We start from the raw sequence: 25166 nt of genomic DNA on the forward strand, positions 1-25166 counted from the left end.
CTTTCTTGAAAAATTAAATTCACAAAACAATTGATTATCAGTTATAAATGGCAAAAACACCATCTGGTTTTCAAAATTGGTTAAATTCATGTAGCAAGGGGAAAAAATGTTGGAACTCATACTTGGGGAGGAGTTCTAGTCCACGAAGCAGAAAATGACGAGCTTTACTATGAGAAAGCCAGAGTAGTCATAACTTGTATCTAGCAGATGCAGGAATTTGATACGTTCTTCACATGTTCCATATGTTAAATCATTTGGCAAGATCTTCAGTGTGAAAGAGCTGAGGGTGGCAGAGGAGTGTGGCTAGTGGATAGGGTAGCAACAGCTTCATCCTAAATTTTCAGCTCTGGTTGTTTCCATGAAGACGTAGTGCTAAAGATGTCCCATGACCTGGGAAATTGGATGTGCAAGTTCCTTAAATGTCTGGCAGGGGTGGCATTTTCTGGTGGAAATTTCTAAAGCTATCTGCATTCTTCTGGGGAGGTAAGTCATACAGCATTAGCATTTCCTACAGAAATGTCCCATGTTGTTCTTTGCCAACTGGAAATCTGCGTAGGTGTTCATTTGATGTGCCAAGAGAATGAAGGGAGATGAAAACACTCCACATCTTCCAATGTCCCCATACTGTGTTCCTAGTGTGGGAGGACTGGGGCCTGACTAGATTCTCTTGGAGCTACAGCCTCATAAGGAACGCTTTTCCTTAGGAGTATAATGCAATCCTGTTATTTAAAAAAATGCTTCTGAGTTGCTGGCATATTTTCACCTTATGTTAAAATGTAGCTTATGTTATTATTCATGCATTGTAATGTGAAATTTATTCACTTACTTAACAAATATTTATTGAGGCCCAGTATAGCATAGTGGTTAATTGCATAAGCTTTGCAATTTTACAAACTTTGACCTTAGGGCAATTGCTTAATCTTTCTGTGTTTAAAAAATACAAGAATACTGTGTGCCATGAGGATTGTTCCAAGGATTAAATGAGATTACACATGTAAAATACTTAATAAGAACTCAATAAATGCAAAAGTAGTAATAATAATAATAATAGCAGGTATAAATTTACGCTAGGGTGCTAGATTGACTGGGATATAGGAACTTACTTTATAGTTTATACATCTTTCAGCATACATATGGCCTCAATTTTTTTTATCCTGATTGTAGAGGGACTCTGCTTTGCATTTGGTCTGATCAAGGTAGCTTTACTTCTGGAGGTGCTAAGAATAGGTAGGACTTTGCGGACTGGACATTATCCTGGTGACCATGTGGTGATGGTTTCCTGCCTCATGTAGTGCTGTTTGCCTGCTGGAGCTTTCTAGACTTCTGGAGGACTGCCTGCAGTTCATGTATTAGGGCCTGTAATTACAGTGCAGAATATCCAGGCCTGTGAAGACAGGGTAGTCTTGAAATTAGTTTATGCATAATGGATAATAGGAGGCTGTTTTTAAGTGTAACTCATTTGGTGGGTTGGCAGATCTTGACTTCCTTTCTGATATGTAACATTTATTTATTTCTTTTTTAGCAAGATGAGGACAGAGGGCTTCTCTAGACTATAGCTCAGACTTAGCAATTTACATTCAGTAATCTCTTGGTCATTTAGCCACAGATAATTTGTCATGGTTTGTTTTAGCTGTTGTGATATTGATATTTATTATGCAAATTGTATTTCCTACATCTTATTGTTCTGCATTCTATGAATACTTAAATTATTATAAACCTTTACACTTAATATGGCTCGTCCTTCAATTTGATGCTTGAGCAACAGAGGGTCAGAGCGCACACGTTCTTCTAGAGGGGAAGAAAATAAGTAATTAAAAAGCAGACAAACAAGAGAGCCGGCTGCCTGGCTCAGAAGAAAGCAAAGGCAATTTCGGGGAGGGAGAGCGAGTCCGAGAAGCGAGTCCGAGAAGCGAGTCGCTTCAGCCTGGAAAGCCTCTCCCAGAGACGCGGGAAGCTCAGAGCACCTGTTGGTCCCCAGCCGCCTTAGGCGGGACGAGGGGCAAAGGGGCGGCAGGGGGAGTGGGTTTGAGCCCTGAAGGAGGAAGATGGCAGACCTTCTCTTCACACCCCGTCTCCGCCCTCCACCCCGAAGCCTTCACAGAAAAGATTTTTTGTTGAGTGTGTGTAATCGTAATTATCTAATAATACATGTGCATCATGTATATTAAATACACATATATCACATATACATTAAAACCAGGAAGGAGACCTTCAGCAAGCTGGGGAGCCTGAGCCAACGCTCCTCGATCTACCTTTCCCGAGAATCTACCGCAAACACACAGACTCGAAAATCCCAGATCCCGATTCCGGCTCCTTTCTCCCAACTATGCCCAAGTCTACCGCTAGGTTGTTGAGCGGGCTCTCCCGCTCCGCCGGACCTGCAAAGCACGCATGCACTTCTCCCAGATTGTTTTGTCAATCCGGGGACCTGCCTCCTCACTCTCTACTCCCGAACAGCCCCCGTTTCCCAAAGATCTATTCCTTCGGTGCAAGGTGAGTGACGGAAATTTGCAACGTTTTGTTTCCAGGCCAGTTGCACTCGGCGTACCGGGCAGGGGAGTCTCCTAGGGAGATTCTCGTCGTCTGGTTGATGTAGCGATTGCTATAAACATTCCTAATAAAGGTGTACGGGAAGCTAGACCCGCCCCCGGAGCCGGAGCCCCTGTGCGCCAGGGGCCCAGGAGAACACTTTTTCCTTGATCCCGGGAAACCGAAAACGAATTTTAACATAAACATATTTGCATACGCCCCTCCCCCTGGCCCCGCCCCTAGGTGGCGCGGGCGCGCCGCCGAAGCCAGCGCCAGGGGGCGGGGTGGGGGAGGGGGTGAGTCCTCCGAGAGCCGGGTTCGGCTCGCGGCGATGTGATTGGTCGGTCTGGACTCCTCCTCCAGCGCATGTCATTAGCATCTCATTAGTTGTCCGCTTGGGCTCGGGAGGAAGCCACCGCCGCCAGTCTGAGGCAGGTGCCCGACATGGCGAGTGCTGTGCTGCCGAGCGGACCCCAGTGTGCGGCGGCGGCGGTGGCGGCGGCGCCTCCCGGTCTCAGACTCCGGCTTCTGCTGTTACTCCTCTCTGCCGCGGCACTGATCCCCACAGGTAGGTGTGGGCACCGGCCGGTTGGCCCCCGAAATCTCCTAAGGCACCCCAGTGGCCGTAGCCATGGAGGGGGGAAACGTTTCCATGACAACCTTCCCCCACTTCCTAAATCCAAATCGGAGGGAGTGTGGAGAGGAAACTCAGGGCTGAGAATGGAAGGGGTTGAGGGGATCGGTAAATCTCCTCTCCCTTGCCCAGCTTGGTGTGAATTAGAGCTCGTAGGGATGGCTGCACCCACACCTTTTCTCCCCGGCTTGGCGCGGGGCGCGGAGTGGAGTGAGAATGTGGGGCCCGGGGGCTAGAGAATATAGGGGAAGGGGGTGGATCGCAAGCACCCCCGCCAAACCTTCCGGACCCTCCCTAACTCGCTGTTGTCCCCGTAACTTGCAGGTCCTCCCGCTTCCCCGGGCTACCCATTCGCCCCCGCCTCTCCAGCAGGCCCCCCATTCCCCATCCCCGAAACCTCCCCATGGCTGACTAGCGGCCCCCTCCAGCGCGATTCCTCACTGGTCCACAGGACATCTCCAGATTTGTCTGATCGCTCCTGCTTTCCCCGCGCTCTGCCTTTCTCCCCTGTCCACGAACAGCTCGCCCCTCGTGTCTCCTTCCAGCCGGATCGCGGCCCCTCCGCCCCCACCGCCCCCTCCGCCCGGCTGCGGGTCTCCTTGGCCGGGCTCCAGGCAGGGAAAGTTCCCCGGGCCCGGCCCCACGGGGGGGCGGTTGTTGTCGCCGCCTCTGCGGGAAGAAGCCGGGAACCCGCAGCCCGCCTGCCCCACAGCGTCCTCCGCCGCGAGTGGGGACCCCGGATTTCCAGGCTGCCTGTCATTTTCGGCAGCTCGGGGGTGGTGGAGGGAGCGTTCGCGGCCTCTGCGGCCAGGCGGGCACCCTCCGGGCCTCCGGGCGTCCCCTGCGTGCAGAGCTGTCTTGGGAATTTGCCCAGGGGCGGCTCTGCGCGCCCCGCTCCTTCCCTGAAGATGCGGAGCACTCGGCTGGAGCACGCTGTTTGGCTGACCGTGTGCCGGGCGCGTTGGCGCGGTCGGGAAAGAAGAGGGCAGTGTTTGCTTTTGCTAACAAAAGGGAGCTGGAGCTCTTCCCCAGCGGAGAGCCCGGCCGTGCTGCACCCTGCCTCCCCTTCCCACCACCGCCGCGCTTGCTGGCCGCGCGGCGTCCCAGCGCCCCTGGCCGCCTGCTGCGGGCTGGGAGCAGGGAGCCGGGACTCCAAGGCGCAGGGCCGCGGGGGGCGGGGAGGTGCAGGAGGGGATGCAGCAGGGCTCGGCGCCTGCAAAGCCCCTCCTCGCAGCTCGGAAGCCGCAGGACCCGCGAGCAACAAGTGGCGGAGGACACCGAGAGCTCAGCCCCCACCTGCGGAGCCCCCGACCCGGGCGGGTGCAGCGCCGGGGCCACCGTGCCGCTCCCGGGGTGCCTCTCCGCTTGGGCTGTGCCTTTTGTTTACACGCTAGAGGACACACAGTTACATAAACACCGCAGGAGACACGCTGTAGGAAATGGGGAGATCTGGGGGTGCTAGCTTTGGATTGGGGGGGATGCCGGGGTGGTTGCTTCCCCCCCACTCCTCAAGACAGGCTTGCAAGGGAGCTCGACTTGAGGAACCTATCGGGGATCCATAGAGGTGGGAATCTGGCGGCAGCTTCAGTTCCAGAGCTGAGGATTTTTTCTTCCATGCCACTGCCTCCGGATGTTGTTTATGTGTTTTTGCACTGTGAATTCTTAATTTATGAGTTACGAGATAATTGGGTTCAGCCGATGCCGGTGTGGTTACAACTTCATTTCGGGTGATGTCTCTGACTCGATGGGTTCAATGAAATGTTCCTGAAGGAGATCCCTGGTTCTGCTGCATTGTAAAAAGCGCCAGTGTCGGTTAAACGTGAGCGTTACAGGCTCGGTAACTGGCGCATAACAGAGGCAACAATAGACTTGTATCGGCTGCAAAAAAAAAAAAAAAAAAAAAAAAGGCGGGGAGGGGGCAAGCGCTGGTCGGGATATTGTCTTTGGACTAAAAATGGGAGCCGTGCAATGCCGCTCGCCAGCAGAGCAGCATCAGATTATACCTCCTCTGTCCAGCCTGCTCATTGAAGGCTCCGGGTAGTAGCAACAGTACTGTATTTGTAACTATCTCGCGGTAAGAAGTTGCCTTCCCACCGAGGGCTATATGCTGACTTAGAAAGGAGCGGTCTGGAACTCAACCGTGCATGTCAAAGCTACAAGAAAAATCTGTTGCCAGTTGCCATGGAAGCAGCTTCCTGCTCCTGTGTACATCCCTGTTTGTATGCTGTTATCAGATTGTGTTCAAATTAGAAAGTAATTGGGTTTGATTTGTAGTGAGGGGGTGAGGCGCCTTTCTTTAAATCTTTTTTTTTTCTTTCAATGCGTTTTTTGGTGCTGAGTTTGAGAAGGGGTCTTGGCCTAGCCCCCAGATCCTAGTCCCAGAGAGTAGATTTCAGGTGGGGACCAGGGGACTTCTCTTCTTTACTCCTCTTAGTTTAAGCTTTCTCAGAGACCTCCAGTTCCTACTCCCAGGATTAAAGAAACCTGTTGGCGTTGCCTTTTAACTTCATAAGGCTTGTTTCATTTACAGCCTTGCTGGAATAGCCATCAAGGGCCATTGTGCGGTGGGTCCAGGTTCTGTCTTCCCCTGTAACTGAATCCATTTATCCTCTGGAGAAAATCTCTCGTCCCTCCTGTGGTGTTTGGATGAAATGGATGTTAATGAAATGCAGCTAAAATGGGCTTGTCAAAGCTCACTCCTCAGTGTAAATCACGCCCGTTTACTTTGGGATGCTCGCATGATGTTGTTTCTGACCCTCAGTGAACCCGTGGTTGGTCACCCTCCTCTTACATTTTCAGCAGTAGAGAGGATGGCTGATGGGTGGGGATGTGTGGTGGTGCTGGGAAGCCCAGGAACTGAGTTTTTGCTTGTCGTGGCCTGTTGGGGCTTGTGTACTGGGGATAGGGACTTTACAAAAGTGCCGCCCTGCTATTGTCGCCTTTCCCTGCATCAAATCCAATAGCTGCGGGAGGGACTTGCACTTGCCTGTGATAGCTTTGATAAAATATCCCTCATTTAATGCCACTTTATATTTACAGTGTGTCACTGGAGACGCACAAGGCTTCATTTAGTGACTTGTGTGACGAGACAAGCTTGCATTATTTGCCTGGGACATTTTGGAGGAACAAGAGACCCATTGAGCAATCTTTTGAAATGAACAAATACGAAAAAAGGGGGGAATAAAAGAGCAGGCAGTTCTCCGGAACAAAGAGCGTTATTCATATGGATGTTGTACATGCTTTATCCAGTTTTCCCAATGGCCCTCCTGGTAAAGGCGAGTGGGACAGGGAAGAAGCCAAGGCAGGACACTGGCGCTTCCTCTCTTTTTTCCTGACTTCATATTCTCATCTGACTTTGCCCTCGACTCCCTGGACTCCCTGCCTGCTCTGCTCAGCTTGCTCGGCTCCCTCTAAAACCCCAGAAGGTAATGGGTTCCTGGGTCTAAAAAGGAGATTTTGAAATCCTTTCTCCCAGCTCTGAATTACAGCGGAAGAAAGTGCTAGTAGCTACCTGTTGAGATGGATGGTCTTCGGCGGATATATCGGTTGAATGGAAAGAGATGTCACTTTTCTGTGACATGTGTCAGGAAGTGGTTGATAGTGAATGTCAGATGGGTAAGAGGTCTTGCAATTATAATATTAGCCTTACTATTTATTTTTAAAGAAATGCTGTGAAAACTAAAATCCAAAATTTTCATGATCATGAAGGGTGCTCTTGGAGTTTTCAGTGACTTTTGCCCACACCTGGTACATTTTGGCCTTATTATACATAAGTGAATTTTTATTATTCCTTGGCCTATATTGCTAAGTGATTTTCAGGCTTTAAAAACTTGATAATATTGCTGTGAATATAAACTCAATCTCTCAGTTTCTGTATGTGACATATTAATGCTTAATTGGCCACTTAGAATTTACATTTTAAAAATGGTTTTGTGTGTGCCTGTGTGTTTAACGGAAGGCCCATTTTTATGCAGGGGGATCTCTTAAATTGCACCAAACTAATCAATGTTATGATTTGAATGGAAATTTACCAGTATATAAAGAAATTTTATAAAAAATAAATCCAAAGGATTCAAATGTTGTATCTCTTTCTTGGGAAGAATAGTACTGACCATCATGCTGGGCATTTTCAACTGAAAATCCAGCATAGAAAGGAGAAATCACACAGCGACATCTGTTGCAGAATTGAAAATTTGCTGCTTCTAGTTGCAAGCAATTAGTCCCATATACGCACCTAATGGTATCAGCCTGTGTGTGTGTGTGTGTGTGTGTGTTTGTGTACTCACACAAATATGTGTGTATCCACATGCATATATGTATATATATGGACGTATACAGAAGCTCAGCCAGTGTTCATAGTCACATTTAAAATTATTTAATAGAAAATATAACATTTTAATGCAAAGTTCTTTTTCTTAATATCACCTGTTGAGGAACTAGAGATTCTTATAATCATGGAATTTTTGAAAGGGGAAGGATATTAGAAATCATGTGGCAACGTCTCATTATTTTGCAGTGAGGCAGCCAAAGCCCAGAGAGGGAGGGACCGTGCTTACCGCTGAACTGAGGCTGAGTTAGCTGTGCTTCCAGGATAGGGAGCTGGTCTCCGGATAGCCAGCCAGTGAAGCTTCTCTTCCACCTCCCAGCAGGGATGCCCAGTAAGGGATATGCATCGTGGGTAGATGCTGTCTTGGGTAGGAAGAGTTTGTATTCTGAAGGCAGCAAGAGTAATTATTGCTCTACGTAATAAACCGAGGGATCAGAGGTGTGACCTCTGGGAAGAAAGGACCGGTTTTTGTTAAGGTTGTCTTCAGTGTTGACAAATCATTCTGAAACCTCTGGACTTCATGTGGCAGCCACACGTGAATGTTGTTGTCCAAAGCACCTGAGTAGAGGAGAGCTCTGGATGTGTGTCCCGGTCGTTTAAGTCAGATGCGTGAGAACTAGGCTTCACAGAAGCACAGAAGCCTCAGCTTTAGACTTTGAACCTTTCGTTTTGTCATTTCAAGGAGTCTTATTAACAGGAGAACTGGTTCCACATAACTAAAGAAAAAAGGAAGGGTCCTTAAGCCAAGAACAAAAACACATCTTGATTTTCTTACCAGGTACTTGTCCCTTTCCGTTAAGGCTGGGAGAAAGCTCAGAATAATTTTTTTTCTTAAAGAAAAAATTATTTTATTGTTGCAAGATGACCCTTTTTTTTTAAACATCGATCATATTTTCTTTATTTTTTCATTTTATTATGGAAAATTTCAATTATACACAAATGTAGAGAGAATGCCATAAGTAACCCTCTTTGCAGATCATCAGGTTTGCTACTTACCACCCATGGTCCATCACCTTCTGTACACCTTCTCCCCTTCCCAGATTATTTTAAACAAATCCTGGACATCCTATCATTTCTTCCATAAATTACTTCAGAATGAATTTCTGTAAGATACAGCTCTTCCTCTACGCCCATAATCACAGTATCATTAGCTGCATGTACATTTTATCCACTGGTATACAGATTTTTATCCTACTCTTGCTCTACCCAGGAAGGTAGAGTGAAGGCTTGGTACAGTGGGTAGAAGCTGAGGCGGGAGCTAGAAAAGCCGGAGCGTGATTACTGCCTGCACTGAGGAGACCTTTTCCTGTGGTTTGGTTTATTTTGAGCAAGGTTTTGTTTGGAACGGATAAGATGAGTTTTATTGTGTAAATATGGTTGTGTAAATATGCAGTAATTGTAGCTAATTCCTCAGTGGCGAGCTGTGGAAAACACCCTTGGTGAGATTGGCCATTTCTGGATGTGCTCATAATGAATACTCTCCGTAGGAGGACTTCTGTAGGAAAGGCTAGTTTAGTTTGATGGCTGTGAGGTGCCCTCATTCGGAATATTTTCCTCTAAATGTCTCCGTGGTATGAGTGCCTTTGCATTTTGTAAATATATGGCTTCAAAGAAAAAGATATCTTTTCCCATTTCTAATTGGCTGAGTATTCATTTCAGCCTGTATTCTGTAACTGAAGTGATCAGAAAATGCCTTTGGTGTGGGAAACCCATAGGGAGCTGTAAGTTTTGGGGCCTTATTTTTGTAGGATGGGGGTACGGGGTGGTAGGAAGAGAAACTGTTACTCTTTTTTACTTTTCAGTATTTGCCCCATTCATTTAAAGTGTGAATTTTTAATTTCAGCTAGAAATGTTAGAATGCTTCAGCGTTAATTTCGGAACTTCTTTGGTTTCTCGGAAAATAGGTTGGTTCCATTTTCCAGGGTTCGTGAAATGTGAGGTTTTGTGTGTGTGTGTGTGTCTGTGTGTCTGTGTGTCTGTGTGTCTGTCTGTGTGTCTGTCTTTTAAGAAGTTCCTTCTTAAATGTATCTAACGTGGACTATAAACTGAAGCATTGGGGTTTTTGGTTTCTAGCCAAACAAGTAATTACACATGAGATGGTTTTGAGAGTTCCAAGCAGCCCTGGCCAAGGAAAAACCCGCCTCCTGTGCCCCTCTTCTGAGCTGGCCACGGCACCAGAAAAGCACAAAGGAATGTCTACATTTAGGGTTTGGGGAGCGCCACCAAAATCGAATAAAAAGCCTCTGTTTGGAAACCATCAATGAAGGAAGGAACCCACTGGAATGTTTGTAATTACAAGTGGCACCTCCTTGTTTAAATTTCAGAAGCCACAGTTTCTTTTTCAGAGATTTAAATTGCAGGCTGTAGCCAGCAGCTGCTGTTGTGGTTAATGGGCACTTTCTCTTTGAAGATCTTCCTGTGCTGGTTCTCAAAAGCTTTGGCGCAGTTGGCCTTGAACTAGGGTTAGAAGAAAGGGAGATGGAGGTATTTATATACATGCACAGCAGAAGTGATGTGTGGCCTTTATTATTACTCAAAAGAGGAGCTTGGTGGTAAGGTTTTGAGAAAACTGAGCACTAAGGGAAAAAAAAAAAAAATCTCTTATGACTGACAGGTGTCTTGAATGGGGTGATTGATTATCTTATGAGAAACGTGGGGTGGGGAAAAGTTTTTCTTTTAGTAGATGCTTTACTGGAACATAGTCATTTGACCCACCATTTTGATCTTGATATTTCAGAAATGGTAAATAGCCTTGAAATGAAAGTGCTCTGTTTCATATTTAAATGCTACTCAGTGTTTGATGTTGATATTCTAGTGGCGTGGACTTTTAAAAATGCCTAGAATAAGTGGCTTGCTCTTGGCAGTCTTCCTTGGTAAGGTAGGCATTCTAAATCCTCTTGAGCCATCCAGCACTAGACGGCAGTGTCAAGTTGGAATTGTTATGAGGTCCCTGGAGGGGGTGGGGAGGAATCTCCCTAAAAACAAAGGGCTCCTGGGCCCCATCTCTCCCATTGTCTGTACCATATCTCCACTTGGCTAGGAATAATCTAGAAGTTAACATGTCAGAAATTGAACCTTTCATCTTAGATCTCAACTTTTCACAAAGTCTCCATTATTGCACGTGACACCATTGTCATCCCGGTCTCCAGGGCCCTGAAATTTGGAGTCTTTTTTTCCCCTCCTTAGCTTTCACCCTTGGACTGAAATAAAATGGGGCTGATTATTTCTCCACAACATTCTCTGGAAGCCTCAACGTCCTCTCCAAACCATGTTTTACTAAGCAGAAGCTCTCTAGCCAATTCCCCCGATCCCAGGCTCTCTGAGTCAGAATTTAAGTCCTCCCACCACAGCTGTAATTCTTTCCTGGACAGGATCAGGACACTGCCCTTGCAGAAAACCTAATCTCAAATTCTTGCTCCTTGCACCAGATTCAAAATCCACATTGTTTTGTCTTAAGGTTGTTCCTTCCTCAATTGCTTTCTCACTCCTTCTCTAATTGCCCTCATTTCTTATTACTTTTCAGCCCAATCCCGATGATTCTGGAAGACTGATGATTCTCCAGTGAAACTGAGGAAGAAAGTGGTTTCCCCTGATCAGCCTTCAGCTGGTTGCCTTTGCATAAAACTGCTCTCTGATCGGTTTTCCTCTTAACTATTTTGGTTTATAATTGTAGGACGGCTGAATCTCCTTGCCCACCTTGAGAATAAACATCTTTCCTTTGCATCTTTCAGTTTAACTAACACGTGCTTATCTAAAATATATGCCCACACAGACATTTCCTTTTTCTGCTTTACAGGTGTGTACATGTCTTTCTTTCCAGTAAGCCACAATGTATCGATATTATTGCCATTACTTTAATGAAACTTTAAACCCTAGAATGCTGACAGTGTATTGTGCCTATTTGGTAGCACGTGTTGGAATACAGGCATTTACTATGGCATGAAAATAGTGTAACTGAATTCACAAATTACAAGCTGGCAAAGTAAGACTTTGGGGCAAAACGTTAAGCCTTGAGGAGTTGGAGACTTTGGAAGGGTCAGTGTCAGAGAGCCTTGTCTGGAGCTGCTGACTTGGCATACATGAGATCAGCCCCTCTGAAGATGCTCCAAAAGATGCGACCTTAGAGGAGCATTTGGTGCTCATGTTTTCGGTGCATCAGTCGCTAAGAAGTACTACCCGGGAAGCCAGAAGGAAGTGCACTAAAACCCAGGTCTTTATTAGCTAACACTTTAAATAGCCTTGGCTTGGGGAGCAGTGCTGTCTCCCTAAACACAGGCATCTCTCCCATTGTGGCAGATCGCATTTTAGTTGATTACATAGAGGGTGAATTGTTACTGGCTTAAGAGAATAAATGAAATCTTTGTTTCTCAGTCTAACTGCTAAACTTGTTATCTGAAGGATCTTTTCAAAGCCTTTATCTGGTACTAATATCTGCCACGGTTCTTCCCTTATTTTTTTCCTCGCCTGGCATCCTTCCCCCGCAGAGTTCAGTTTTTGCTACTGGAAGGTTATGCAGCAGGATAATTCAGTGGTTTGAACACTTGATTATCATGGAGTATTTGGGGACGGTCTTGGGGGAAAGGTTGTATGTCAAACGTGGTATGTATTTGGCTCTTTGCTGATTATCAGCCTGGGATGAGCCAAGCCATGCAGAAGTTACTGCACATAATCAGCTTCTGAATAGAAGAGGAACCCGGCTTCATTCTCTTGCAGAAACCCTTACTTAAACAATGAAAACTTCAAAGATAGGGAGAAAAAAAAAAGTTAATTCAGTACTAAATTACTGCTCAAATGGTTTTATCTCTTAAAAGGTTCAAATAGAGATTAGCTTAAATGACACCGAACTTCACTTTTCCTTGTGCATATCTTGTGCGCACACGTCACTGTGAAGAGACCTCTTGTCTCCTTTCTTTTAGTTTTGTTAGTAATCACATGAATGTTAGTTGCTGGTTGTTTCCCTTTCCCGAAGCAAATCTCTCCATCTCTGGGCCAGCTTGGCAAGCAGAATACCCGGTCTAGATTACAGAACAGCATAAACCTAGGGCTTTGCTTAAGAGCTAAAAACAACAAAAACAACCTACCTTACAGGGTGTTAAAAATAAAATAAGATCATATGTATGAATGTCCTTGAGAAGGAAGTATTTTATATATATGGCTTTCATTAAAACAGCCACGGTTTAGTGATGGGGGTTATGTTTCTGACCACTACTACTGCTAATCACGTTTGTAAGTCCCTCACACGTTTGAGAATATTGAAAAATTCTGTGCTGAAAGGATTAATTCAGGATGTACTCAACTGTCTCTAAGGTGAAAGTGAAGAATAAAGTGGCAGTAAGATTAAGATCCTACACGGAGTTGAATGTTTTTTGGAAGTAAATGGAATTATCCAGTCACCTTGGAGAAATAGACAGTGATTATAATCTCAAGTTTCTGGGCCTTTTAACACAGACAGGACTTTATGATTTTACTTACCCCTTATATTTTATATACTATATTTAAATCAAGTACTTGTATTTCTGTAGCTAACCCATAAGGCACTTGGAAGAAAAATGAGAATTTAAAAATTATTGTTAAATCAAGTGTCTGCTTTTATACCAGGTGTCGTGTTTGGTGCAGTTATAGTTGGGTGGGTGGATTCCTGAGCGATACAGTTGGTTTTCTCAACTTTTACTTTGAAAACTCTCAAAACGGCAGGAAAGTTGAAAGTATGACAAATGCTTGTACACCCCTTACTTAGATTCATCAACTGTCAGCATTTTGCCCATTTGTTTTATCTCTAGCTCTCTAAACAATGTATCCACACATGTCTTTTTGTTTTTTTCTGATCCATGTGAAAGCAAGTTGCAGGCCTAGTGACACGTCACCCTTGAATACTTCAGCACCAGACTCCTGAGAATAGGGACATCTCCCACAACCTCATTACATTCAAGAAATTTAATATTCACCGATATTATTTAATGTCTAGTCCATATTCAAAGTTCCCCAATTTTCCCAGTAATATTCTTTATCTATCTGTGTTTCTTTGTCTTCCCTGATCTAGACTCCACTGGAGATCACACATTGGATATGGTTTTCATGTCTCTTTTTCTTTTAATCTAGAACCATTCCCTTGCCCTCCACTTTTTTTTGTTTGTTTGTTAAGGTTCTTTTAAGGAGTGTGTGTGCGGAATGTCTTTCATGGTGTTGACATTTTGTTGAGTCCAGATCTACAGCTTTGTGGAATGTCCCGCGGTTCTACAAATTGTTTGCTTGTTTCCTCCTAGTTTGATTCAGACTGTAATCATAGGCAGGAACATGGCACAGCTGATGTTGCCACCTTTTAACATCACATCAAGAGCAACATAATAGCAGTTCGTCCTAATTTTAGCAGTGGCAAGTTTGATCCCTTTGCTAACTGTAGGTTTAGTACTTGGTTGATGTGGATTTACAGATGTCTCCACTTTTGTCCCTTTGTCATTAATAAGTAATTTGTGGGATATTTTGAGATTGAAGATCCTGTTCTCAAACACTTCATCTAGTGGTTTTAGCAGCATTGATAAACCTTGTCTAAATCAAATATTACACCAGTGTTTATAAAATTGTGCTTTTTCTAATTGTCATTCCCCTGTATTGGGCAGAGGCCTTCTTGAATAAAGAAGAGCTCGCCTTTCCCCCATCCTCTCCTTTTTATTTGAAAATCACAACGGACTCATACATTTAAAACAGTTTCAGTGTGATAATATTTCTTTACCGTCAAATTTGGCTAAAGGGAACCCCTTCAGTCTGGCTCTTGTATCCTTTCTACATATCTCTGTTAATTTTTAAGTTCTTTCTTATTTTATGTCACAAGAAGATGTCTAAGCTCACCTTGTATTTTCCCTGCTCCAGATCTGGAATCAGCTATTTCTGCAAGAAGCTGTGGTTCCTTTCAGTGGGCAACTGGTATTTAGATACCAAAGAGTTGTGCTCATTGCGGTTGACTTGTTTCAGTGGACAGAACTAGGAGATTACATGTATATTTATTATTATATAAATAAATTATATTTATATATATCTGGATACATTTAAAATTTATACTTATTCATTTAAATCATGATTTCATACTAATGTCTTCAATTCTATTGTAAAACTAAGGTTCTTTCTCCCCTTTTCTCATTCCTTATTTGTACTTTTTTCCCCCACACTGAGAACCTTGATTCCCAGCCATATCAGTTTCTTATAATTAATGCAAAAACTAGATTTGGAATTACTCCACAGAGAATACTGTAGACAACAAAACTGTCAAGTGAAGCTCAAGATTTTTGCCACTCTTTTTTGCCTTTAAAATAGATCCAGTGAAGGTTGACGGTCAGAGTACTGTGTTCACAAGTTCACAAATTAGTGCCTTGTGTGTGTGTGTTATCAATGAGATGTATACTAAGGATCATTCATTTCTGTTTCTATTCAATTTTAGTGTTTTACCTATCCTTGTTGATTTAAGTTTATATGTCGAACATGTAAATCATTACCATGGCTCAAAAATCAAAACTATGTAAAGAAGTGTCACTCCCTTCCCTGTACTTCCTGGCCCATTCCCACCCACCTTCCTGTAGTAGCCAATTTCATTCCTTTCTCATGTATCTTTCTTATTTTTCCTTTGAAAAAATAATAGGTAGTGTTCTCTGTTTTCACACTTTTCCATAAACCGTGTTAACATCTGCCTATAATGTCTTTTTTTTTTTTTTTTTTTGCGGTACGCGGGCCTCTCACTGTTGTGGCCTCTCCCGTTGCAGAGCACAGGCTCCGGACGCACGGGCTCAGCGGCCATGGCTCACGGACCCAGCCGCTCCGCGGCATGTGGGATCTTCCCAGACCGGGGCACGAACCCGTGTCCCCTGCATTGGCAGGCGGACTCTCAACCACTGTGCCACCAGGGAAGCCCTATAATGTCTTATTTGACAAATCCTGGGTTCTCATATTAATTTGATGATTTACCCCCATTTGGCTTTATTTCACTTTAGAAACCTTTTTATTTTACTATATTCATATCTCTTCCTTTTAGGGTAATAGTTCTCTTTGGGTAGTTAGGAGAATGCTTTATTTTTTTCATTTAACTCACCATATTACTTGCAAGAAAATAGGGACTGCCCTTTTTCATATAATGCAATGTGTGTCTCTGATGTTTATTAACTGTGCCTTACTTTGCTTCTCAGCAGTCATCGTTTACCCTTCTCCTCATCCAGTAAATTGGCATATCTATGTCTCAAGTCCCAATGCCCCAATTCTTCCTACCACTTTAAAAAAATTGTGTTATACTTACTGTAAAGTGCACAGCCTTTTGCATCTAAACCTCAGACCATGTTCCAAAGGTGCCCATTGAACATCTCAATCTGGATATTCCACAGTTATCTCAAATAACATTAATGACAAAACAGCATCTGTTACTTTGTATCTTCATTCAGGATCTCATTTAATCCTTACTGTCACCCTGTAAGTAGTTGTCTCTCTTGCTTCATTTTACCAATGAGGAAGTTGAGAGGATGATAGGACCCTTGTCCAAGAGGCACAAATAATAAGTGGTAGAACCAGGTCTATCTTCAAAACCCATCGTTTTAAACACTTAAGTACATTTTCCTAAAGTTCAACATGTCTAAAACTGAACTTAGCACTTTTGCTCTCCCCAAACCTCCCACTATCCTATATTTTCTGTGCTGATGAAGGGTATCACCAAGCTGCTCAATGAGTTAAGTGAATCTGGGAGACATCTTAGAATACTTCCTCCTTCGCTACCCTTTCCCTCTGTTAGTAACTAAGTCCTGCTTGTCTCTTGCATTCACTCCTGTCAATTTCACCACCACTGTCTTAGTTACCCTTATGCTCATTTTACAGATGAGGAAAGTAGATTTAAACTGATCTAATGGTCCCTTAATTGGTCTGTTTACCTCTAGTCTCATCCCTTCTAATGCATCCTTAACACTGCTTTTAGGCAGATCTTTCTGAAACACATATTAGATTGTCACTTTCTTGCATAAAATCTGGAAATGTTGGGCTTCCCTGGTGGCGCAGTGGTTGGGAGTCCGCCTGCTGATGCAGGGGACACGAGTTCGTGCCCCGGTCTGGAAATATCCCACATGCCGCAGAGCGGCTGGGCCCGTGAGCCATGGCCGCTGAGCCTGCGCGTCTGGAGCCTGTGCTCCGCAACGGGAGAGGCCACAGCAGTGAGAGGCCCGCGTACCAAAAAAAAAAAAAAAAAAAAAAAAAAAATCTGGAAATCTTCCTCTCATGCTCACCTCTTGCCAGCTGTACACACCGTGTTCTTACTTTAGGAGCTGCACACCGTGTTCTTTTCCTCGGTACGCGGGCCTCTCATTGTTGTGGCCTCTCCCGTTGCGGAGCAGAGGCTCCGGATGCGCAGGCTCAGCGGCCATGGCTCACCGGCCTAGCCGCTCCGCAGCATGTGGAATCTTACAGGACCGGGGCACGTACCCGTGTCCCCTGCATCAGCAGGCAGATTCTCAACCACTGCGCCACCAGGGAAGCCCCACCGTGTTCTTTACTTAACCAAAGTAAATGTGTCCTAGATATAACACGCTCTCTCAGCCTTTTTGTATGTCACCTCCTCCTCCTGAAGCATGCTTATCTAGATGGCTGATTCCTACATATCTTTCGAGATCCAGCTCCCAATTTCTCTAGGAAACTTACATGAACTCTCAGGTGGGTTAGGTGCCTTTTCTTTCTGCCCCTCTTCTGTACTTCCTTAGGGGCTTTCCCAGACTTATCTTCTTTCTTCCTGTCAAACATCTTTCTCCAAATTGCCCCAGGTTCCCTCTCTATACCTGTGCATTTCATACTTGTCAAACTTGTTTTCACCAACAGAAATGCCCCATCCTCTGGTCTCCTATATCAGCATGTTTCAATCCTTGCGTACATAAGACCCAAGTCCAGTGCTTCATTTTCAAATCTTAATGTACTTTCCAGCCTGAATGTAATATTTTCCTTTCAACTTCTTTCACAATTTCTCTAGCCATCCCATGATATTTAACACTTCTTACGTTATCATATGTTGACATGTGTCCATAGGTAGGTGTCTCCTAGCCTTTCTACAGGAGGGACTACTGCTTATTCATCTTTGTATCCTTAACAGCATGAAGTTAATGCCCTACACGTAGTATGGGTTCAGTAAACATTTGTTAAAGCAATGAATGAATTGGAAACTAGGTCTCCATTGCCCATGAAATCATCAGCATAAATGTGAACAGAGAACATGGTGATAATAATTCAGTCTTGAAAAGCAGTATAAAGATGCATCACTCCAAAGGTTGTTTATTCACTCACCATTTTCCTGTTACACAGTCTGATTTCCAATACGTATATAGCCTATCTTTTCTCATTTGTCGTGAATACTGGTAGTTGGGGTTTAGAATTTGCACGAGGCCTTTGTGTATGAATTTAATTTAGTGGTTGTCTAGTTATCAGCTTTTAGAACTGTAATTCTTAGTAAATGTTGTTTGTTCTCTCTAGATGGATGAAGGGCTGTCACTATCTGATGTTTTCATAGCCTGAAGGACTGACTTCTAGCGTGTTTGATCATACTTGGTTGTTGGGTAGTCGTTGGAGAGATTTAGATACCAGCCCGAGTAAGAGAACCTCTTTCCATTTACTTAATCACTGTACAGTCCTGGTATGGCTGGACTTTGTGTCATTGCTAGGGCCATACTGGCACGTTAGAGTTGAAGCAACAAACCAAGAAACTTCTCTCTGAGGCCATCTGCCCCTCTTCCCCTCAGTTTTCATGAGAGCCTTGTCTTAAAACGGATATATTCTCAGGAGAGGCATGGTACACATAGGAAAATTTAAACCTCAGGGTGACAGTTTTCCTTGTACAGTAATAAAGATATATGTGGAATCTGTGGCTTCAGGATCAAAAAATAGATCACAGTTGTTGGATCAAACATGAGAAATGGCTTGTTGCTGTGTTTTAAAAAGAGATGGGTAGGGCAGTCTGTTTTGTGGAGATGCTTCCACTATTTGTGTGACTGGATAGTTGGTGCTAAATAAGACTGTGGCAAAACTAAGCTTACAAAGTTAATTGCCTACAACTGATCTAGTTTTAAACAGAAAGAAGATTTCCTGTTGTTCTTCCATGGAAGGTGGGAGAGATTTCATATGCAGGCGGAGGGAGAGAGAGTTTGCTAATGTTACCTTTTAATTTAGGAGAAGTTTGGAGTTTGTTCTTTCCTGTGAATATAGAGGTGGAACCCACTCTAACCAGAGTTTATTGCTGTAATATTTTGTAAATGCATTTGTGACACTGATAAATCTGTGACCTTGTCGAGGCATTTTTGAAGGGGAGGGGTGGCTAGCCTTTTTCTCACTGTCCTAAGTGATGTCTGTTCAATAACTCTAACTACCTGACAGTATTGGGAGGGGAGGAGGACCTATCATAACTTGTTTTTATGGCCTATTTCTAAAGTGTTTCCTTCATATTCATATCCATCCATTTAGACTTCTCTTCTCCCTGCCTAAGGCATGCATCTAGCCCAGGCTGTGTTTGGTGCTTTAAATGCTTTGAATTATGGGGAATCGTAGCATTTATCGATGCTTCCCTTGTAGCTATACAGCTCTCTATTGTCTTAGACTACACGGCTTGCATTTCTTAGGCATCGTGTGTGGATTATTGCAGTTAGTTGAGGTTTTGAGTGGAATGACATATCTTCCTTGATTTTGTGCCATGTGCCATCTTCTCTTTCTTGGTAGACGCTTTTTCAGAGATTGCCTTCTTAAGAAATCTTCAAGGCAGAGGAATTAAACCCTTCCTTTCCACTATAAATCTTGGTAAATATATCTTTATCAGTGTGACCTACTGTCAGGTAAATAATGATGTGATAGCGATGTTCACGAAAAATTATATCTTTGCAATACACATTTTGTCAGTGTGTTAATATATAATATATGATTGGTATTATCCAAGAAAAGGAAAAGATTAGTAAGTCAGTTTCTTCTAGAATTAGGTGGCTAACGCTTCAAGCATTCTAGTTAAAAACAATTGCTTCTGGGTCCTGTTGGCAGCATTGCTTATTTTATTATTCTGGTCATTTGCATGCAAACAAGTTGATGATTCTTTAAATAACCACCATGTTCAGTCTGCTTTTCCTCTTGAAATGTTATTCCTCCAGCATTGTATTCCATTCATGCAATAGCATGAATCTGGTGCAAAAAGAATTTCAGGCTAAAGAAGTAGCAGAACTTTTCTTCACCTTTATTTTTTTAACCAAAAATGGTGTTTCAGTTTTATATTAATTTAGCCATGATGACATCCCTTTATCCTTGTTTCATAAGGTGAGTGCATACAGAGTTATGCTTTAATAGAATATTTTTCAAGGTCTTAGGATATTTTTAAATGAGGTCATCACCTTCAAGATTTTGGCCTGAACTTTCCATGAACTAAAGGAGGAAGAAAAGGATAGACTAAAAAAAAAAGAGATGAATATATAATCTACTTATAATGGAATAACTGATGAGAGTTAAATTCATTTTATAACATTTATCTGGTGCTAGTTCCAGCAAGATAAGTTCCACATTTATACGTTGGATCTCTATAGGAGGCCCTTTGAAAAAGTGTTATACTCTTTTAAAAAAGGTTTGAAAACCATAGATCTAAACAGAATGAGTCCTTCAGGTTCAAAACAACAAGGCCGGAGAGAATGAGCCCTGGTTCCTGAGATCACGTCCGTGCTGAGGCCAAAGTCATAGGCAGTAACAAGGAATGCTCATCTACCTCATCTTTCCTTTCCTCATATTCTCTTTGGGGTCCCCGAAGGTGTGACTGTGGCCACAGCAGAGGACTGGATAAGGAGCTGAGATTTCAGATCACTGTCATCTCTGACTTTCTATCAGAGGGATATAAAGAAGGGAGCTAACATGGAGTTGGAACGTAGAAGGCTTTTCATTTAAATGAAGTCTCGAAAAACACAGGGAAGATTTCCACCCAGAAAGAGGTGAGGAGAGAGGACATTCCAGGTTGAAGGAGAACCACATGAGTAAAGGCTTACAGGTAGGAAAGCTAAAATGGCATGTGAGAGATGGGATTAGCAAAAGATAACTGGGGGCCAGATTGTGGAAAAACTTTGAAAGCCAAATTTAGATTTAATTCTGGATGTCATTGGGAACTATTGAAGGGATTTTGAACAGGAAAGTAATGTCAGATTGGTGCTCTAGGACTGTGAATCTGGCAGTCGTTTGTGATCAGATTAGAAATGAGAGATTGGTTAGGGGTATAATAGTTCAGGTATGACGTTATGAAAACTTGAATTAGGGCAGTGGAGGAAGAATGGAGGTGGAATTGACTGGAGAATGGGGATTGAGGGAAAATAAAGACTAGAAACGAAGGCAGGCTTCGGTTTGGAACTTGAGTGGCTTAGGAGAGTGGCTGTTCCAATGAACAGAAATCAGAATATCATGGTGGGCTTAGTAAGGGAAAACAGTGAGCTTGGTTTTGGACATGTTAAACTTGAGCTACCATTAGAACATAGTAGAAGTGTTCAGAAGGTCATTTGAAATGTGATACTCGAGTTTAGGAGAGAGGCTGAGAGTAGAGCTAGAGATACAGATTTGAAAGTCATCTGTAAAGAGTTGATAGCTCATTCTGCATGAGGCATTGATTCAGTTACTTATTTGATACGCATGTACTGAGATGCCCGATGTGTGCCATTGTGTTAGGTGCTGGAGAGGAGTGTATGAGGAATCCTGAAGAGGGTCATAGAGGTAGAACCTTAAGGGAGGTGTGTTTTTTATTTTTTTTATTTTTTATTTTTTTGCGGTACGCGGGCCTCTCACTGTTGTGGCCTCTCCGGTTGCGGAGCACAGGCTCCGGACGCGCAGGCTCAGCGGCCATGGCTCACGGGCCCAGCCGCTCCGGGGCATGTGGGATCTTCCCGGACCGGGGCACGAACCCGTGTCCCCTGCATCGGCAGGCGGACTCCCAACCACTGCGCCACCAGGGAAGCCCAAGGGAGGTCTGTTTTTAGCGGACAGGATAAGGAACTGTGATGAACTAGTCAGGACTAATCAGAGGACTGGAGATTAATGCTGTGGAAGGGGGAAGGAGTTGTAGGCGGGGTTGATGTGGGTTGGAAGTCTGTTAACTAAGTTGCTGAAGAGTCTTGAAGCAGTAAGGATTGTCTTGAAAGTGAATGAACTCTGGGGAGGAGGTTGTATAAGAATGAAATTAGGTAACTTAGCCAGTCACACAGCTAGGCTGTTGGAACACTTATTTGATTCCCGATTCCAGGTTTTTGGACTGGAAGTACTCCAGTGAGTCCGGTTCTCATTGTAGTACACTGGTACACCACACTGTGCCTTACCACTCATTGTATAGGGGACTGGGAGAGCCTGTTCAGTCTGTCCGTAGGACTTAAAAGGTTTAATTACGATTCTAGAGGTTGATGTTGAATAAAAAGCACATTAACGAACCTCACAGTTGTCCTTGTATTTCGCGTAATGAATGACAGCTTTGGCAGGCTTAAGCATGGAGGCAGGATGGATGGAAGCTGTTTTTCTGGAAGTGTGCTTCTTTAACAACCACCATCAGAGAACAAAAACAAATCCTAGTGTAGGGCGGGAAGCCCTTTCAGGATGGCAGGAAGAATCTAGGTCAGCTTAACGGCAACTCCTATTTTTTTAGGTAGATGAATGTTTGCTACCCTGGCTTTCAACGAGCTGCGTGAAGTCCAGAAAGACTGGGCATGGTTCCTTAGTGCATATTAGTCAGCAGGGGGTCACGAATTAAATTGATGTGTGGGAGCATTTTGATTTATATTTGACTAGTGAGAGTGTAGCTCAGGCCAATATGGCAGTCTGCTGAGTTGTAGCCTGCATTTCCTTAACTCTTCCATGTAAAAGGTAAATCCTTGTGGAATTTTTGCACATTACCTTGAGGACCTGACAAGTCTCCTCCTATAGGTAGAATGATCAGAATGGAACTCAGTTGAGCAGTGGAGCACTGAAACTTTCCAGCCATGTGTCTCCAGTGCTTTTCAGTAGACCTTTCTGTGATGATGGAAGGATTCTGTATCTGTGCCATCCAGTAGTGTAGCCACTAGCCATATGTGACTACTGAGTGCTTGAAATGTGGTTCGTGTAACTGAGGAGCTGAATTTTTAATTCTCTTTAATTTTAATTAACTTAAATTTAAATAGCCCCATATGGCTAGTGGCTACCATGTTGGACAGCATAGCTCTAGACTAAAAAGTAAGAAGCCAAATTCTCATGCTTATCATTATTGGAAGAGGGGTTGGGTGAGGGTGTTGACTTCATGCCAAATTCAGTAGATTTGTATTGAATCTTGGACTCAGCTACTGTGGGTCTCCAAATTGTGCATTTTTCTCTACTCTCTCTTGCTTTTCATACCTAAAAGCTTCTAGAATATCTTAATTTTTCTTTCTTCATTTGAAGAATTATCCCTTTTGGCCCTAGAGGGATATAGCTCATCTAGTGCACAGATTAATAGCTCTAGCTTTGTCCTTAGAAAGCTAAATCTTGGAGGTTACTGTTACATGACTGTACTGCCGTATGCCAATTCACATTGTTATCTTTTCTTTTTTTTTTTTTTTTGGTTGATGCCGAAAGTGAGTGAAATGTGAAAAAAACATTCTTCATTTTAAATAGTTTTGACTGCCAGGTTAATGCGACTCTTAAGTGGAGTTTCATGAGGTCTGGCCATAGTAACTGCTTTTAACTTGATTTAAAGTTCTTAAACATTCTGAATTGCTTCACCTAATCTTTTTATACTGACATACAATTTTCAGGCTCTTTTTTATTTTCAAATCCATAACTGACAGCTGCTCAACACCTCATTCAAATAGTTTTAAGAGTTTTAGAGAAAAGTTGGGACAGGCTGGATTTACTGACATCAGTTGGATTGAGATATTGTGGATTTAAAGATGATAGAGAAGGAGAAAGAAAAATATGAAATAATGATTGCATGTTCACTGCTTGCCCAATGACGGTGATTTGAAGCCTAATAACCAGCAAAACTGAGAGATAGCAGAAGGACATTGGCATTCACTTTCAAAACTTAACATAAGGAATGAATATTCCATTTGGAAGCAAATTTTTCATGTGTGGTCCCATTCGTTTTATGACATTTTAAAGAATACTGATGCACAGAAATGCATGTATACCAGAAACTTACTACAAACTTTTTCTTGAAATATATTCTACAGATTCTGAGACTGTAAACTCCCAGAAGAAGTGAACTCTTTAGGGGAATCTGTGATGTCTAGTGCACAGCCAGTATTTTCAAGTGAAATTGACCATTTTATAGAAGAAACAAGATCGTGAGATCTCCCACCTTTACTTCCCGTGACAAATGGAACCTACTCCATGACTCAACTCAAGAAGGCTCTGTGCTATAGTGAATATAAAGAAGCTATAGGGTGTAGTGTTTGTCCAAGAGTTAAAATTAATGTGACTATAAATTTTGTCCTCAGCCTTTTAATGCCTTTTGAGTAAACGCTGCATGCCTATCTGTGTGGGTGTGGGTGTGGGGATGTGTATCCCCTACTATGTGCTGGATACCGTGATAAGTACTAGATTTACAAAGATGAATTATATAGGGTTTCTTTCCTTCAGAGATTTATATTTTAGGTTCTTGTGCAGGAGATAGTGAAAATAACAATGCTGCGTGCTTAGACCCATAATAGACGTAGTTTGGGAGTGTTACAGAAGGAGGAGGAGTGCCTACACACGGTATGGAGGCATAGCGTCAGGAAAGACTTTCAGGGGGCCCTTGAGTTGGGACTCGAAAGATTGGTAGGAGAGAGCCATACAGATGGTATTAGGAGTTTTTCCAGGTAGAGAGAGAACATGTGGACAGATGTGGAAGCCTAAAACGCATGGGGGATTCTGGGAATTGCAAATCATTTGGCATGGCAGGGGGAAAAAAGCCTTTGAGGATGCAGCAAAAGGCGAAGCTGGGGAAGGTACATGGGAGTCAGATCATGAAGGATCAACTTAGTGTTGAGGAGGAGCTGAAGCTTTATCCCAAGGAGGGTGTCAGTAGCAGGTGGGGAGAATCCAACTGGCTGTGTGTGGAATGGATTGGGGAGATTAGAAACCAGAGGTCAGAGAGCATTTAAGGAGAAGCTGAGGGGGAGTAGCTGGGATTACGAGGGCCTTAGCTAAGGTATCTGATGTGTAGTTTGGGAGGAGTTGCTTTCAGGATATATCGAAGAGGGTAGAATTTCATGACTGAATGAGGAGTGAGAAGAGGGCGAGTCTAGATCGAGTTCTGGCTTGGCCACCTAGGTGAGTGATAGGTACACTAGTCAAGACAGAGTTTAGAAGGTGGACAAGATTGGGGATTGAAGATGATGTTCTTAGCTTCAGAGATAGCTGCGGCATGTCCAGGTGGAGGTATCTAGCAGCCCTCTCCAGTACTCAGTGGAGCGATGGCTATGATGAGCTCTCCTAAGAAGAATGTATACACTGGATAAGGAGAGAAGAAGGGCTCCAGGATAGAACTTGAGGGAACATTAACAGTTAAAGATAGACAGAAGATGATGAACCAGGGGCAGGAATGAAGAAGAAACTATCAAATTTTGAGGAAAACCAGCAAAGACTTTTGTCTTGGGATCCAAGAGAGAAGAGAGTTCTAAGAAGGAGGGAAAAACACTGTCAAATGCTACAGCGAGGTCAGATTAGATAAAGGAGGCTGTT

At 43.5% G+C, this 25166-nt stretch overlaps 1 protein-coding gene across 4 annotated transcripts in view; it reads left to right on the forward strand.

Moving 5' to 3' along the window:
• Positions 1 to 2968: 2968 nt before the first annotated feature.
• Positions 2969 to 25166, forward strand: part of CADM1 (cell adhesion molecule 1) — a 334266-nt gene continuing 312068 nt past the window's right edge. For all 4 annotated transcript variants that reach the window (XM_060017915.1, XM_060017916.1, XM_060017917.1 and 1 more), the window contains exon 1: positions 2969 to 3097. In XM_060017915.1, coding sequence (XP_059873898.1) covers positions 2974 to 3097 — 124 coding nt within the window. In that variant the 5' untranslated portion in view covers positions 2969 to 2973. The remainder of the gene's footprint in view (positions 3098 to 25166) is intronic.

Source organism: Delphinus delphis, chromosome 8 (genome assembly GCF_949987515.2).
Source record: "Delphinus delphis chromosome 8, mDelDel1.2, whole genome shotgun sequence".
NCBI classification, from domain to species: Eukaryota; Metazoa; Chordata; class Mammalia; order Artiodactyla; family Delphinidae; genus Delphinus; species Delphinus delphis.